The 14630-nt window shown below is 43.6% G+C and overlaps 1 protein-coding gene across 1 annotated transcript in view; it reads left to right on the plus strand.

The window, feature by feature from the left end:
- Nucleotides 1-14630, plus strand: part of LOC119431864 (ATP-binding cassette sub-family C member 2) — a 191937-nt gene that overhangs the window by 81411 nt on the left and 95896 nt on the right. The window contains exon 8 of the mRNA XM_049658085.1: nucleotides 13274-13443. Coding sequence (XP_049514042.1) covers nucleotides 13274-13443 — 170 coding nt within the window. The remainder of the gene's footprint in view (nucleotides 1-13273; nucleotides 13444-14630) is intronic.

Consider the following 14630-nt stretch of genomic DNA (forward strand, 5'->3'; position numbering starts at 1 on the left):
TGTGTGCCTGACTCGACCTAAGCCGCGCAGGTCGCCGTGTGTATGACTGCTGCAATAACGGCTGTATCTGCTTTGATCGGCCGAAAAAAAATGCCCGATGTATCTTACCGTGAAACATGCCAAATACAATGACATACATCGGACACCATTTCACACAAACATTGCCTAATCCGTCTAAGGTGCCTGTAAAAAATCTGGAGGTAAACGTCGGACGAACCTTGAGCCACAGCTGCACAAAAAAAGGAAATGAGAAAACCGGTCTGAACAAAAAAAAAAAAAAAAAAACGCTAACCGCGAGACATCGGCACCCAAAGAATTAAAGGCAGTTTCCAGGTACGCCTCGGCATTGATGTTTCTCAAGCCTCCAACGACAAGGGAGGTTTCCTTCTGTATCATTGTTTGCTGATGGACCCGTTAGCAGAAGAGTAGATGTGTTCTATTTCTATGGTTTACATTGTCAGCTCAGAGTTGCTTGAACTAAATAACAGGCAAGAAGTTGGAGCGTGTTGGTAGTTCAATCGTAAACTGGGATACATAGCGCTAGAACGACACAAGAACGAACACAGGACGAGCGCTAACTTTCAACAATTAATTTATCGCAGCTGGTAAGCACTCACAGGGAAGGAACTGCAACAGACACACTGAAGAGAAAGAAGAAAAGGAAAACCAGTCATGTGGCTACTATGCCGAAAATTCAAGCTCTTTTTTAGATAAAAGAATAGACGGCGTGCTAACACAATCCTCACCTGCTCTAGCTATCTCTGCTGCTTCGACAATTTTCGTCGTTATCTTATTCCTGTGGCGATAGACAACAACATTCTTCTTCTTTCTGTGGTTTTACGTGCCAAAACCAATTCTGATTATGAAGCATAGCTGCGAGTCGGCCTAGTTGGAACAGATTCATTTTCTCAAAATTTTTGCGCGCAAATAAACAGGGACGAAGAATGCAGAGCACGGGTGTTAAGCTGGTTCCTGAAACTTGGAAAATGCCCAAGTGACGTGTTGTTGGTGACCGGATGGTTGCCCCCGTCTGCGGGACACGGGAGAAGAATAATCAAGATCTTGAGATCAGAGAGCCATAGACAGGTTAGACATTTCAAAGAATGTCTAAAGGTGGCCTGTTCGTCTCCTTCCGATGGTCTGTTCAATGTGAAGGCTTTTCGTGACTGGTGCAGACAGGCAAATATTGTAACTGAAGCCATTTGGAACGATGTGCGTCGGACATTGCCGAAAAAGAAGAAACAAGAATTGCCAGAGGGACGCCTTCTAATACTAGGGGGCGCAACGGTGGAAGAACGGCATCAAGAGGTACTCAAGTTGGGGCCAAAGTTCTGCGTGGAGCCAAGGATTGGCATCGTCGACAGATTAGCACTTACAAGGGACATTGCCAGGAGTGTACCAGAGAAAGAAAAAGAACGATGTGTGGTGGAATGTGTGGACGTGGTGGCCAAGGCTTCGGTAAGCGATATATCCAGACCTAATATTGATAGGACTGCTAAGTATTTGGTTGAGAATAATCTGCGTGTGGTTCAAGCTGACAAGGAAGGCTTTCTGGTTGTTGTACCAAATGATTGTTATTTAGAAAAAGCTTTCCTAGCGGTGAACAAGTGCTTTAGAAAAAGTGATGTGAATGTAGAAATTGTAAAAAAGAAGGCGGTGGAGCTATTGAATAAATGTAACCAAGAAAAGCTCGCGTCACATGTAAAGAACTCAAAAGGAATGATATTGGATATATTTTTTACTGCAAAAACACACAAGCAAGGAATCCCGTTTAGGCCAATTGTGTCCGAGCGAGGGTGTTGGCAGGTTCTGGTCGCAGGATTCTTGCAGAAAATGTTGAATTCCTTAGAAGTACAGGATCCGTACTTATTAAAAAACTCTGAAGGCCTTGTGAAATTTTTGGCATCAGATAGTACAAGTTGCAGCTGGGGATTCAGCATAGATGTTCAAGACCTCTATTATTCCTTGCCGCATGGGCCCTTAATGCGCAGTGTTAATGATTGCATAACAAATGAGAATGACGAGGTGTCATTTCGCAACACGTGCGGGATGACTGTTGAGTCCTTTCTTGAACTTCTGCATTTTTATTTAGCTAATACACACGTAGGATTCTGTGATGAAACGTATATACAGGCAGGGGGCGTGTGCATCGGGTCAAAGGTAGCTCCCATCCTTAGTAGCATTTTTCTGGGAAGCATAGACAGAGAGCTGGCAAAAGATCTAGAAGGTGTAGTATATAAGGTATACAGATATGTAGATGACTACTTGATTTTGGGCTGTCATGTAGACAAAGATGTTTTCAAAAATAGGGTAGTAAAATCATTTAATTCTCTGGGCAAGGGCTTGACTTTCACTTCTGAAGTACCAGTAGATAATAAGCTACAGTTTCTAGATGTCAAGTTAGAATTTCTACCGGAACATGTGTGTTGGTCATTCTCGCCCCGAGATGGAAAACCGCTAATGAACTATGCCTCTAACCATTCCAGACTTGTGAAGAATGGTATAGTCATTTCATGTTTCAGGTCAGCGTTGTTGAAATCATGTTATCACACTGTAAACATTGCATTTCTTGAACAAGTCAATCGGTTGAGAAAGGCTGGATACCCGCTCGCTGTGATGCTGGCGTCATGCTCTAGATTAATGAAAAAACTAAAACAGGATAAAGAATCATGCACAAGTAATCAAAGACAGAAAGATTTAGCTTCTAAGGTGTCAGTGATCCCGTATGTTCATGGCCTTTCACACAGGCTTAAGAAGGTGGCTGGGAGTTACGAAGTAAAAGTGGTGTTTTCAGCAAAAAACAAAATAGGCAGTGTGTGTTCTAAGGTCAAAAGTAAGTTTGAAAGTAAGGATGATGCTAAGAAAGGATGTAGTATAAAACATCCACGTAAGAACCAATTTGTCGATTGCGCGATGAACGTTGTTTATCAGATTCCTTTGACGTGTGGTCATGTGTACGTAGGGCAGACTTCGAGATGCGTTAACACGAGACTAAGGGAACACTTGTCTAGTCTCAAAGGTCGCCCTAGTACGCATTTGGCGATGCATTGTGAAGAATATGCGTGCTCACCTTGTCTTGAAAGCACCGCCATTTTGCTTAGGCATAGAAATCAAACCGCGAGAGAAATTGTGGAAGCTCACTGGATTGAAAAACTAAAAGAAAAATGCATCAGTCATCCTTCTGTTTCATTGTTAGATAAAGAGAATTCGCTGCTGTCATCATATCTTTAACGCGTTTTCGCCTTTTGTGCTTGTTTTATGAACATTGCTGCTTTTTATGCTGACCGCGTAGCGGCATTTTATGACAAGCGTTATTTTATGCGCTCTTAACATGTTCTATTGACAGGATCGCGCAGATCTGTGGGTATTTAAGCCGGTGGTTCTTCAATAATAAACATCAGTTGTTAGAAAGCGCTCGTCCTTGTGTCTCCTTTTCTTCGTCCCTGTTTATTTGCGCGCAAAAATTTTGAGAAAATGAATCTGATTATGAGGCAATTACGCCGTAGTGGAGGGCTCCGGATCAATTTTGACCACCTGGGGTTCTTTAACATGCACTACAACGCAAGCACAAGGGCATTTTTGAATTTCGCCTCCATCGAAATGCGGCCGCCGCGGATAGACAACAACAGTTTGTTTTAATAGAGGGTAGCATGGTGACTTCGCGTCACATTTTCTACAATGGGCAGCCTGGTGCCCGTCTATTGCGGTGCTCTCTACTTTATTACTATGCTCAGCCAGACGAACGTTTAGATATCTGCCCGTCTGGCCCACGTAGTACTTCCCACACGAAGGTGGAATCTGATACACAACGTTTCGAGTGCATGTTACAAAATGATCCTTGTGCGCGGTAGCGCAAACTGGCTTCCGCTTCCTCGTACGACAGCTCAACCTATTCAAACTCAACTGTTTGTTAGGCGCTGTAAAAAAATGTCACAGTTTCGCCCTAAGGGCGAAGCAATGAATGCGATAGCAACACAGCAATGTCATACGAAGTAAGGTGAGCGGCTTTGGTAGCAATATGAATTGTAGTAAACATGAGCTGATTAAGTAAGCAGGTGTGCTGCGGCGTAAGTAAACCGATATGAAGAGAGACTCGATGACCACGAGAAGGCGCGTGTGAAACGGTGGTGTTGATGAGAAGCGCTTCCCGTGGGCAGCGCGTGCGAAGGGACACACCTGTAGCGCTGCACTGCCGTTCCGGGCAGCATTGCATGTGTAGCGTGCGTTGGAAAATGTGGCCCGACTATTACTAACTGAACAAGCGTGGTGTGAGCGCGCACAAACAAACATGAATAGATCACACTGAATGACTGCAGACAACGACTGTCAAAACGCTGGCAGCAAGCGCATATACGCCGCCGCGGGCGAAGGTACGTGCGGTCTACCGCTTGAACGGAAACTGAGCGGCGAATGCACGGCGCATAAAGGTCAGAGCCGTGTGGATAAGAGACGGTGCGGACGAGCGACGAGCGCGGTTGTTGGCAGAGTAGAAGTGCGCCACCCCCCCCCCCCCCCTCGCTCTCTCTGGCGCTGGCTTCCTGCTTCCTTGCTTGCGCGTGGGAGATTGAGTGCGTTCGCTCTCCGTGATAGCGCGCGTCCCCGCACGCTTCCGCTCGGGCATACGGCGCGCGGCGAAGATTTTATCTATAGGGAACCTCACGGTGACGGCGACGGCGACGGCGACGGCAGAAATCCGGTTTATGTGTCCATATAATTGCTATCGCAATAAAACAACGTTTACACCAGACCGTGTGGTGTGTGGGAAGTACTACGTGGGCCAGACGGGCAGATGTCTAAACGTTCGTCTGGCTGAGCATAGTAATAAAGTAGAGAGCACCGCAATAGACGGGCACCTGGCTGCCCATTGTAGAAAATGTGACGCGAAGGCAACATGCTACCCTCTACTAAAACAAACTGTTGTTGTCCATCGCTACAGGAATAAGATAACGAGGGAAATTGTGGAAGCAGCAAAGATAGCTAGAGCAGGTGATGATTGTGGTAGCACGCCATCTGTTCTTTTATCTAAGAAATAGCTTGAATTTTCGGCATAGTAGCCACATGACTGCTTTTCCTTTTCTTTTTTACCTTCAGTGTGTCTGTTGCAGTGCCATCCCTGTCAATATATATATGCTTACGAGCTGCAATAAATCAATTGTTGAAAGTTAGCGCTCGTCGTGTGTTCTTCTTCGTCCTTGTGTCGTTCTAGCGCTATGTATTTATTTATTTATTTATGATACCCTCAGGGTCAACAGACATTACAGAGGGGGGTGGTATAAAATACAGAACAACAACAAAATTTTAACTACAACAAGCAGCACAATGTTTCTGGCTATACGAAAATAGTTATGAAGAGGCAGAATACATGTTACAAAAGAATACTATAAATACAATAAATACAAAGAGCAGTCCGGTGTTTCTAATTATACAATAATTGCTATAAAGAGGCAAAATACAACAAGATGTTACAATGCATTCGTTAATGAAGTCACAAATTTTTCATGATCTGAGATTGTTACTACCAATTTGGGAAGGAAATTCCAATCATTTGATGTGCGTGGTATGTATGACTGTAGGAATAATTCTGTTTTACACAACGGAATGCCAAATTTATGAGCATGATCCAGACGGTGCAAAACGTAATGGGGAGGAAGTATTAGTAAATCGCGCAGGTAAGGATGATGATACAGTTTGTGAAAAAGGCTTAAGGGAAGCATGGCACGCCGAGAAGCAAGCGTAGGTAGTTTAAGGTTAGCTTTCATTACCGTGATGCTCGAGATTCGATTGTAATTAGAGAGTATAAAACGGATCGAATTATTTTGCACCATTTCTAGCGAATGTATCAAATTATTATGATGCGGATCTCAAACCGAAGCGGCACATTCTAACTTAGGACTAATAGGAAACTGAGACATCCACCCAAATGTAGCAATTTGCTACAATGGAAACCCAACCGGGTTCCTCGAAAGATAGCCTCGCAGTTGAAGAAAAATTCGTCCTGTTCCGGGACTCAAACTCGGGACCACCGCCTTTCCGGGGCAGCCGCTCTACCATCTGAGCTAACCAAGCGGCTAGCAGATGTCAGGGTGAAGTCGAATTTGTCGACAACTCGAAGCAAAGGCAAGTGTATGACGTAATAGTTCAGCGGAAATCCGCTAGGTGGAGATAAGTAATTAAAGGGAAACTGAGACATCCACCCAAATGTAGCAATTTGCTACAATGGAAACCCAACCGGGTTCCTCGAAAGAAAGCCTCGCAGTTGAAGAAAAATTCGTCCTGTTCCGGGACTCGAACTCGGGACCACCGCCTTTCCGGGGCAGCCGCTCTACCATCTGAGCTAACCAAGCGGCTAGCAGATGTCAGGGTGAAGTCGAATTTGTCGACAACTCGAAGCAAAGGCAAGTGTATGACGTAATAGTTCAGCGGAAATCCGCTAGGTGGAGATAAGTAATTAAAGGGAAACTGAGACATCCACCCAAATGTAGCAATTTGCTACAATGAAAACCCAACCGGGTTCCTCGAAAGAAAGCCTCGCTGTTGAAGAAAAATTCGTCCTGTTCCGGGACTCGAACCCGGGACCACCGCCTTTCCGGGGCAGCCGCTCTACCATCTGAGCTAACCAGGCGGCTAGCAGATGGCAGGGTGAAGTCGAATTTGTCGACAACTCGAAGCAAAGGCAAGTGTATGACGTAATAGTTCAGCGGAATTCCGCTAGGTGGAGATAAGTAATTAAAGGGAAACTGAGACATCCACCCAAATGTAGCAATTTGCTACAATGGAAACCCAACCGGCTTGCTCGAAAGAAAGCCTCGCAGTTGAAGAAAAATTCGTCCTGTTCCGGGACTCGAACTCGGGACCACCGCCTTTCCGGGGCAGCCGCTCTACCATCTGAGCTAACCAAGCGGCTAGCAGTTGTCAGGGTGAAGTCGAATTTGTTGACATCTCGAAGCAAAGGCAAGTGTATGACGTAATAGTTCAGCGATAAGTAATTAAAGGGAAACTGAGACATCCACCCAAATGTAGCAATTTGCTACAACGGAAACCCAACCGGGTTCCTCGAAAGAAAGCCTCGCAGTTGAAGAAAAATTCGTCCTGTTCCGGGACTCAAACTCGGGACCACCGCCTTTCCGGGGCAGCCGCTCTACCATCTGAGCTAACCAAGCGGCTAGCAGATGTCAGGGTGAAGTCGAATTTGTCGACAACTCGAAGCAAAGGCAAGTGTATGACGTAATAGTTCAGCGGAAATCCGCTAGGTGGAGATAAGTAATTAAAGGGAAACTGAGACATCCACCCAAATGTAGCAATTTGCTACAATGGAAACCCAACCGGGTTCCTCGAAAGAAAGCCTCGCAGTTGAAGAAAAATTCGTCCTGTTCCGGGACTCAAACTCGGGACCACCGCCTTTCCGGGGCAGCCGCTCTACCATCTGAGCTAACCAAGCGGCTAGCAGATGTCAGAGTGAAGTCGAATTTGTCGACAACTCGAAGCAAAGGCAAGTGTATGACGTAATAGTTCAGCGGAAATCCGCTAGGTGGAGATAAGTAATTAAAGGGAAACTGAGACATCCACCCAAATGTAGCAATTTGCTACAATGGAAACCCAACCGGGTTCCTCGAAAGAAAGCCTCGCTGTTGAAGAAAAGTTCGTCCTGTTCCGGGACTCAAACCCGGGACCACCGCCTTTCCGGGGCAGCCGCTCTACCATCTGAGCTAACCAGGCGGCTAGCAGATGGCAGGGCGAAGTCGAATTTGTCCTTTTTATTCGACTTGGACTTCTTATTCGACTTCGCAGGGCGAAGTCGAATAAGTATATCCTTGACGACAGTGAATTGCTCTAGAAAACAATAGGCAGCGTTCGCAGACACCGGCGCGACACGCGTCTTGTCTCCGAGGCCACGCGCGGACTTCTCGTCAGTGCCATTAGATGGCGCCGCGTGTCCAGAATGAAGCGCGAGCCTGGAGAGCACGCATTGTGTTACCGGCATAGAAAGACGACTCGAATGCAGTGAATTACGGTTTCACTTATCCTGCATGCATACTGGGCAGACGGTGACAAAGAAGGTCCCCGGACTGATGTATGCAGACGACATAGCACATAATGCAGGAGATTTACATGCACTTGCCAATACGTGTAGCAACGCAGCGACAACCCTAGGCCCATAGAAATTGAGAATTATGATGTTTAATCAAGACACGATTAATTAAGTGGTGTCAATTTAACAGAAAATCATACCCATAGTGGTATACATAAACGAAGAAAAGACTTACTCAAGCATCCACCAACATAAACTCAAAATAAAGGGGAAGCAGCATGCATCATTTTACTGTCATTATTATTATTATACATGATCATTATACAGCATCATTATACATCATTATACTGTCTTCGGCTGAACACAGTATAATGATGTAGAATGATGCATGCTGCTTCCCCTTTATTTTCAGTTTATGTTATTATTATTATTATATCATTATATTATATTATATATTATATTATTTTTATATATTATTATTATTATTTCAGTATATGTTATTTATTATTATTATTATTATTATTATTATTATTATTATTATTATTATTATTATTATTATTATTATTATCAATAATAAAACATAGAGCACTTTGAAGCCACAATAAATATGAGGTGCTGCGTTGAATCTGTAAAGGAGTAATGGCGCCAGCGCTGATGTTCGAAAACGCCATTGTGTGCTTACAGTCTGATATCTTACAGTCTTGGAGTGTTATACTGTCTTCGGCTGAAGATAGTATAACACTCCAAGAAAAAATGAACGAGATTCTTGCGAAACTAAAAAACTGGTTATGTTTTATTAATTTAAGCATAAACACAAGTAAAACAAAGGTGCTATTATTTAGACCGAAAAATAATCCAATAAACGATCATTTGCGTCTTACGTATGGTGATACGGAAATTGAGCTGGTAAACCATATCAATATTGTGGCAGTTACGTCTTCAAGCAATATGCTATCTAACGAACACATCGACAGTGTGCTGAAGCAGTTATCGCGCGTTGTTGGTATGACAAATAGCTGCAAATCAGTGTTGCCATTTAAAGTAAAGCTTTTACTATATAAATCACTTTTTTTATTCAATCCTCACCTATTGTTTTCTTGTATGGGGCTCCACAACTTCCACGAACTTGCAAAAATTACACCTGATGCAAAAGAAATATATCATAATACTTTTTAACTTACCGTATGATGCCCACACGGGTGAATTCTTTCATCAGGCCGGAATTTTACCCGTCCATAGCCTCTACGCTTTTAAATGAGCTGTAGTGATCAGGCGCGAAGTAAAAGAAAATCGACATTTTCTATACGACCTTTGTCATCTACAGCAAAACATTACAACGTTTCATACACGAAATAAAGAACCGTGGAAAGTGACAACCCCGAAGACAAATTATTCTGAAGATAAGTTATCCTACATAATACCTACATTACTAAATAAATATTTGAAAGCTGGTATAGATTTTCTTCAATGTACTCCGACTGAATTGCGCAAGCTGCATATGCTAGATTTTTTAATTACATTGGCCCTTTGTTCACCTTTATCTTGTTCTTGTGCTTTGTGTGATTATGAGACTAAGATATTTCTCTGTATTTCTTAAAGCAGATTTGCTGTGTGTTCCATTTAATTGAAATTGCTGTATGTTGCATTTTATTTTAATTGTCGCTGCTGACTGTTCTGTACAAAGGTAGCTGTGGGCCTTTGTCAAGGTGCCTCCACGAAGACCAGCTTTTACCTACAGCTTCCTTCATCAGTGCGATGATGAAATATAAACATTATTATTATTATTATTATTATTATTATTATTATTATTATTATTATTATTATTATTATTATTAGTATTAGTATTATTATTATTATTATTATTATTATTATTATTATTATTATTATTATTATTATTATTATTATCAATATTAAAACATAGAGCACTTTGAAGCCACGATAAATATGAGGTGCTGCGTTGAATCTGTAAAGGAGTAATGGCGCCAGCGCTGATGTTCAAAAACGCCATTGTGTGCTTACAGTCTGATATCTTGTTAGGGTTGGAAGTTAACCAAAAAGCGGTAAACCGGTAGGCTTTGGGAGCCCAAGGTAAAATCACAAATGAGGCAGCGCACGGTGACGTGCGTTGGGCCTCTTTTGAAGTCACAGGAGCGCAAAGCGAAATAAGTTTCCAAAAGAGACTCTTGAACATGGATCAAAAGAAATGGGCGGCTAAAGAGCAAAAGTATCTGTAACTAAAGAGTGAAAACACGGAGTGGAGGAAAAGGTCAAGAAAGTTGGCAACCACGCACAGGGTAAATGAATGTGTAGAAGACAACCCGGACTCACGAAAGCGAAAGCGAGAGAAACAGAGACAGTTAATCGGATGCAAAGAATGGAAACAGAAAGGCTATGGAGATATACAGTGGTCTTTCCATTTACAAGAAAGAAATTAGAAGGGAAAATCTTTACGATAACAGAAAAGGCTATGTGCTATTTGAGTATCGAACTGGTTGCCCAAAGATAAGTGCATACCGGAGCAACAAGACGAGGCATGTTTATGCTAGAGCAAAAATTTGGAGACCACTCAGCAAATGCCAATGGTATGAGTATGGATTCAACCAGTGAAAACCGCAGGCAACGTACACCTTCCAGAAGCGCTTCGATTTGAAGTGGACATAAGCATCAAGTGGTGTGCGTTTGAGATACGCAAGGGACTTTTAATGTATTGGTGGGAAAAAAGCACGCAAGAAATTGATACAATTGGGTCCGTTAGAGGCACAGGTAGCGGCACAAGGTAGGTAGAAAAGTTTTGAGGGAGAGAAAAAAGATTAAAGAGACTTACAAAAAAATGCTAGCATAAGCAGCATGTATAGCATAAGTCATTAACTCAAGCAGGCTAGGTGACTATTTGGCGCCACTCGGCTTGAAAGGGGAGGCGAAGTCATCATGATCGTTCATCATCGTGATCGTCGAAGACCGGTTGCCGCATAACGCTTTTCTCAGCGTTCGCACGCAGCAGCACGCTCTGCATTTCGAATGCCACGGCCAGGCTTCTCTGCAGTGGCGCTAGTTGGCGCCGAGTGCTCTTAGGGAAGCGCGAAAGATGAATCCCGCTGCAGTACATGACTCATACGTAACTCCTTTCGATGGTGGAATACGTTGTGGTAATTGGTATATTACTTCAATTCTAAAAGCATTACCATCGACAGAAATTGTGAGTTGGGTTCCGCCAAATTGTTTTTTGCCGCTGAGACACATTAAAATGCGGACTTCTGGGCAATATCGGTGATGTCGACATTACAGACACGTTCAAATCATCACTATTGCCCGCTTGCTGAAGTTTATCGCAACATGAGCACGAGACGCAAAAATGGTTCTGTAATTGCTTGAAGCGCTTAATTTTTATAACCTGAAAACTCGGCAAGATCCTCTGCCAGATACAAGGTAATTTGAGCAGACTTAAGTGACGCTGATCTTCATGAGCAAGGCACAAACACAAATCACCCGTGAAAGGGTCGCGCATCTCACTGATTGTAGATATTTCGTTTCGGGCACTTCTTCTAAAGGCAGAAAAAAAATTAATGCGCTTGTGTAGTTCAAACCCTGCTCAAATACTGCGCTTAATGTACCTCGAATCCTGCTCAAATTCTGCGCTTTTGTAGTTCACGTCCAGCGCTAATGCATCTCCACTAACGTGAAACGGGCGCTATAACGTAAAATGATTCCAAACTGTTTTGATTCCAATTTCTGCAATCAGCCTCCACGATTCGTCAAAACATTTTCGGGCCCCTCCCAATTTCGCCTGTGTGTCACGCGACGTCACGAAAACAGCGATAGCTCCCCATCTGATATAAGGTGTAAACACTGATTATGCATTAATAAACCGCACAGAAGAAAAATAACTATTCCTGATTCGACGCCTTTTCACCATTGAAATGCTATTTCAAAATGCTATCTCTGCTATTGGTCCAATGTTTTCTAGCTACGCCCACTTCGCCTGTCTATCACGCGATCTCACGAAACCGCGAAAACTCACCACGTCAAAGTGACGTGTACGCGAAAAAAAATGCATTAATATGCCGAACAAAACACAAAATTTTTCTGAATAGCCGCAGACTGCCCCGTTCCGAAAGGAATAGAAGATGGCTGCCCGCCGATGGCTCAGGCGCTCGCTACTCGATATTGCCGGTGAGCATGTATTTTTTTGCGCATGATAAACCATTTTTGCGTGGCAGTAAAACGTTATCGAGCCCTTTCGGCATGCATACGACATCACTCTGCCAACTCTTCCTTGCTGAGGATCCGTTTTAACGGCATTCTTATCCTTCCGTTGCACAGCCACCGCAAGCTAAGTAAGGCGAAGCGGACCAATAGGAGAAGCCGGCACCACCCTATTCATGCGGTTATCTATTTTCAGTTTGCTGACTCGGCCCCATCGAAACCCTCTCCGTTAGAGCGTGCTCCTCGCTTCTTTGCAGCCAATTAGATAAGAAAAACCGCTGAGTGTAGACAGTGTTATTGGTTTTGAAAGCGAACAAAGGTGACCTCCTATAAACGAGGAAAGTGTTTGATTGGGTTGTTCAGACAACGCTGCGTGTCACCGCCCGATTCTTGCTTTGGTGGTTACGTAAATTTGACGTCAGGAGTTTGGAATCAAAACAGTTTGTAATCATTTTACGTTATAGCGACCCTGGGGAAGTGCGATGCAATGATGCGCCGGTGTTTCACTTATGTTAGCTCGCCGTTGGTTTGAAGTACACAAGCGCGGGATTGGAGCAGGATTGGAGCTACATTAAGCACTTGATTCATATTATGCGCTTATGTAGTTCAAATCCAATGCTAATGCGGCTCCACTAACGTGAAACCCGGGAAATGCGAAGCAGTGGTGCATCGGTGTTTCCTTTATGTTGTTCTTGTGCTATTCTTGCACAAATGAGAAGGAATGGGCGGTGGCGCCCTCTCTTGCGCTGCGCTGGTACCAGATTGGCGCTTTGGAAACTCGTCAAAATCTGAAGCGATTTTCACGAGTTTCTGCTAAGTAATGCGCTTAATGCTTGATTATTCCTGTCTGTCCAATTATTCTGAATCATGTTAGTTTATTTTGAACCGGTTTTGATCAGTTCTTCACTTCTTTTGACCGAGTTTTGATATCTTGTTTTTGCGCGTGACCACGACGACATGACATCACATTAAACGCCGGCAGCCCGGGCCCTAAAGTGCTTAGCACTTAAAATGTGGCTTTTATTTTACTTTTCCTTGAAGACGAGGCTGATTGTCACAAGCCAAACCCGCTTGTTGGAGCACATGGACTATGTGTTCTTCATGTGTGGAAAGACGGGAGCGGTACTAACAAAGCCGGCAGGCTTGTGCAAGAACGGAGGGATGCGCAACATGCATCACCTGAAGACATCCGACATCAATGGCTGTAACAGGTAGGCCTTTGCATTCCACGATGAATATATCTCGTTTACGTAGGCAAACAGTCACACGTGGCGGAGTTTCTTCCAATACGCAGATATAATGACAACCGACGTGGACAGGTTATGTCAGCTCTAGTTATAGCGACCTCTAATCCAGTAATCTTTAATTCAAACACAGCGGCTTGGTTCACCTCCAAAAATAAGAACAAAGACAGGGAAATGTTAATGGCGCCTGCCCTCTTCACTGACACAGTGCCATGGAATTGTGCACCTCAACCGCGTTTCAGACGTACGCAGTTCTCGCACAGCATAAAGAAAAATATTCCCGTAACTCAGCAAATCGTTTGAAAATTTTTCCGGACAATCAGTACAAATCACCAACTGGCCCTAGACTGCACCTCTTCCTTCATGCGCAGCACGTACTAGGCTTGACAGAAATGAGATCACATCGCGAAATCTGGTAGCGTGGTCTTCTTTTCAATTTCGCAGGCTGCGGAAAAAATATCAGTGGACTTCAGTGAGTCTTTAAGCTCGGAACTGACTAAGATAGCGTCACCCTCCAACAGTGAAGACCACTATATTACAAGAACTTCTTTTCTGCAATGCAGTCAACATCGATTCGATACGCACTACAGGCAACAGTAGTGGCAGTTGAAGCCTGTGGTTGGGGCCTTGTATGACTCAGTGGAGCATTTTTTTTTTCCATTTGATTTAAAAACTGGTATACAAATCGACAAAGAAGAAAGGAAGCAAATGATGTCAACTGTCTGTCTGTACTGCTTCCGGAGGAAGATATATCACTACGAAAGTTTGCAAGGGTAACATAAACCAAGAAGCCAATGCTGACAGGACAAGACGACAGTTGAAAACAGAGTGATTAAAAAGAAAGACTAGGAAAAGTAGCAAAGAAAACATTTGCCGCAGGTCACATTGATTCCCACAACAGAAACAAGAAAACATTTAGGGCTATTTCACTTCTAAAGCAAACTAGGTGACCACAGAATTTGCGGCCCCTAAGCGATATAGGAAAAGTGAAAGTAGTCACAAATAGACTTTGCATGTATATGGCACTGAAATGTGCATTATCATCGAAGAAGAGAATATACGGGCGCATCTCTGCAACGGACGCACAGCGGACTTGGGCGACAAACGTGGCTGCGGAGAAAAGCGACACTACGACATCTAAACATTCGGACTCA

Source organism: Dermacentor silvarum, chromosome 10 (genome assembly GCF_013339745.2).
Source record: "Dermacentor silvarum isolate Dsil-2018 chromosome 10, BIME_Dsil_1.4, whole genome shotgun sequence".
Lineage (NCBI taxonomy): Eukaryota > Metazoa > Arthropoda > Arachnida > Ixodida > Ixodidae > Dermacentor > Dermacentor silvarum.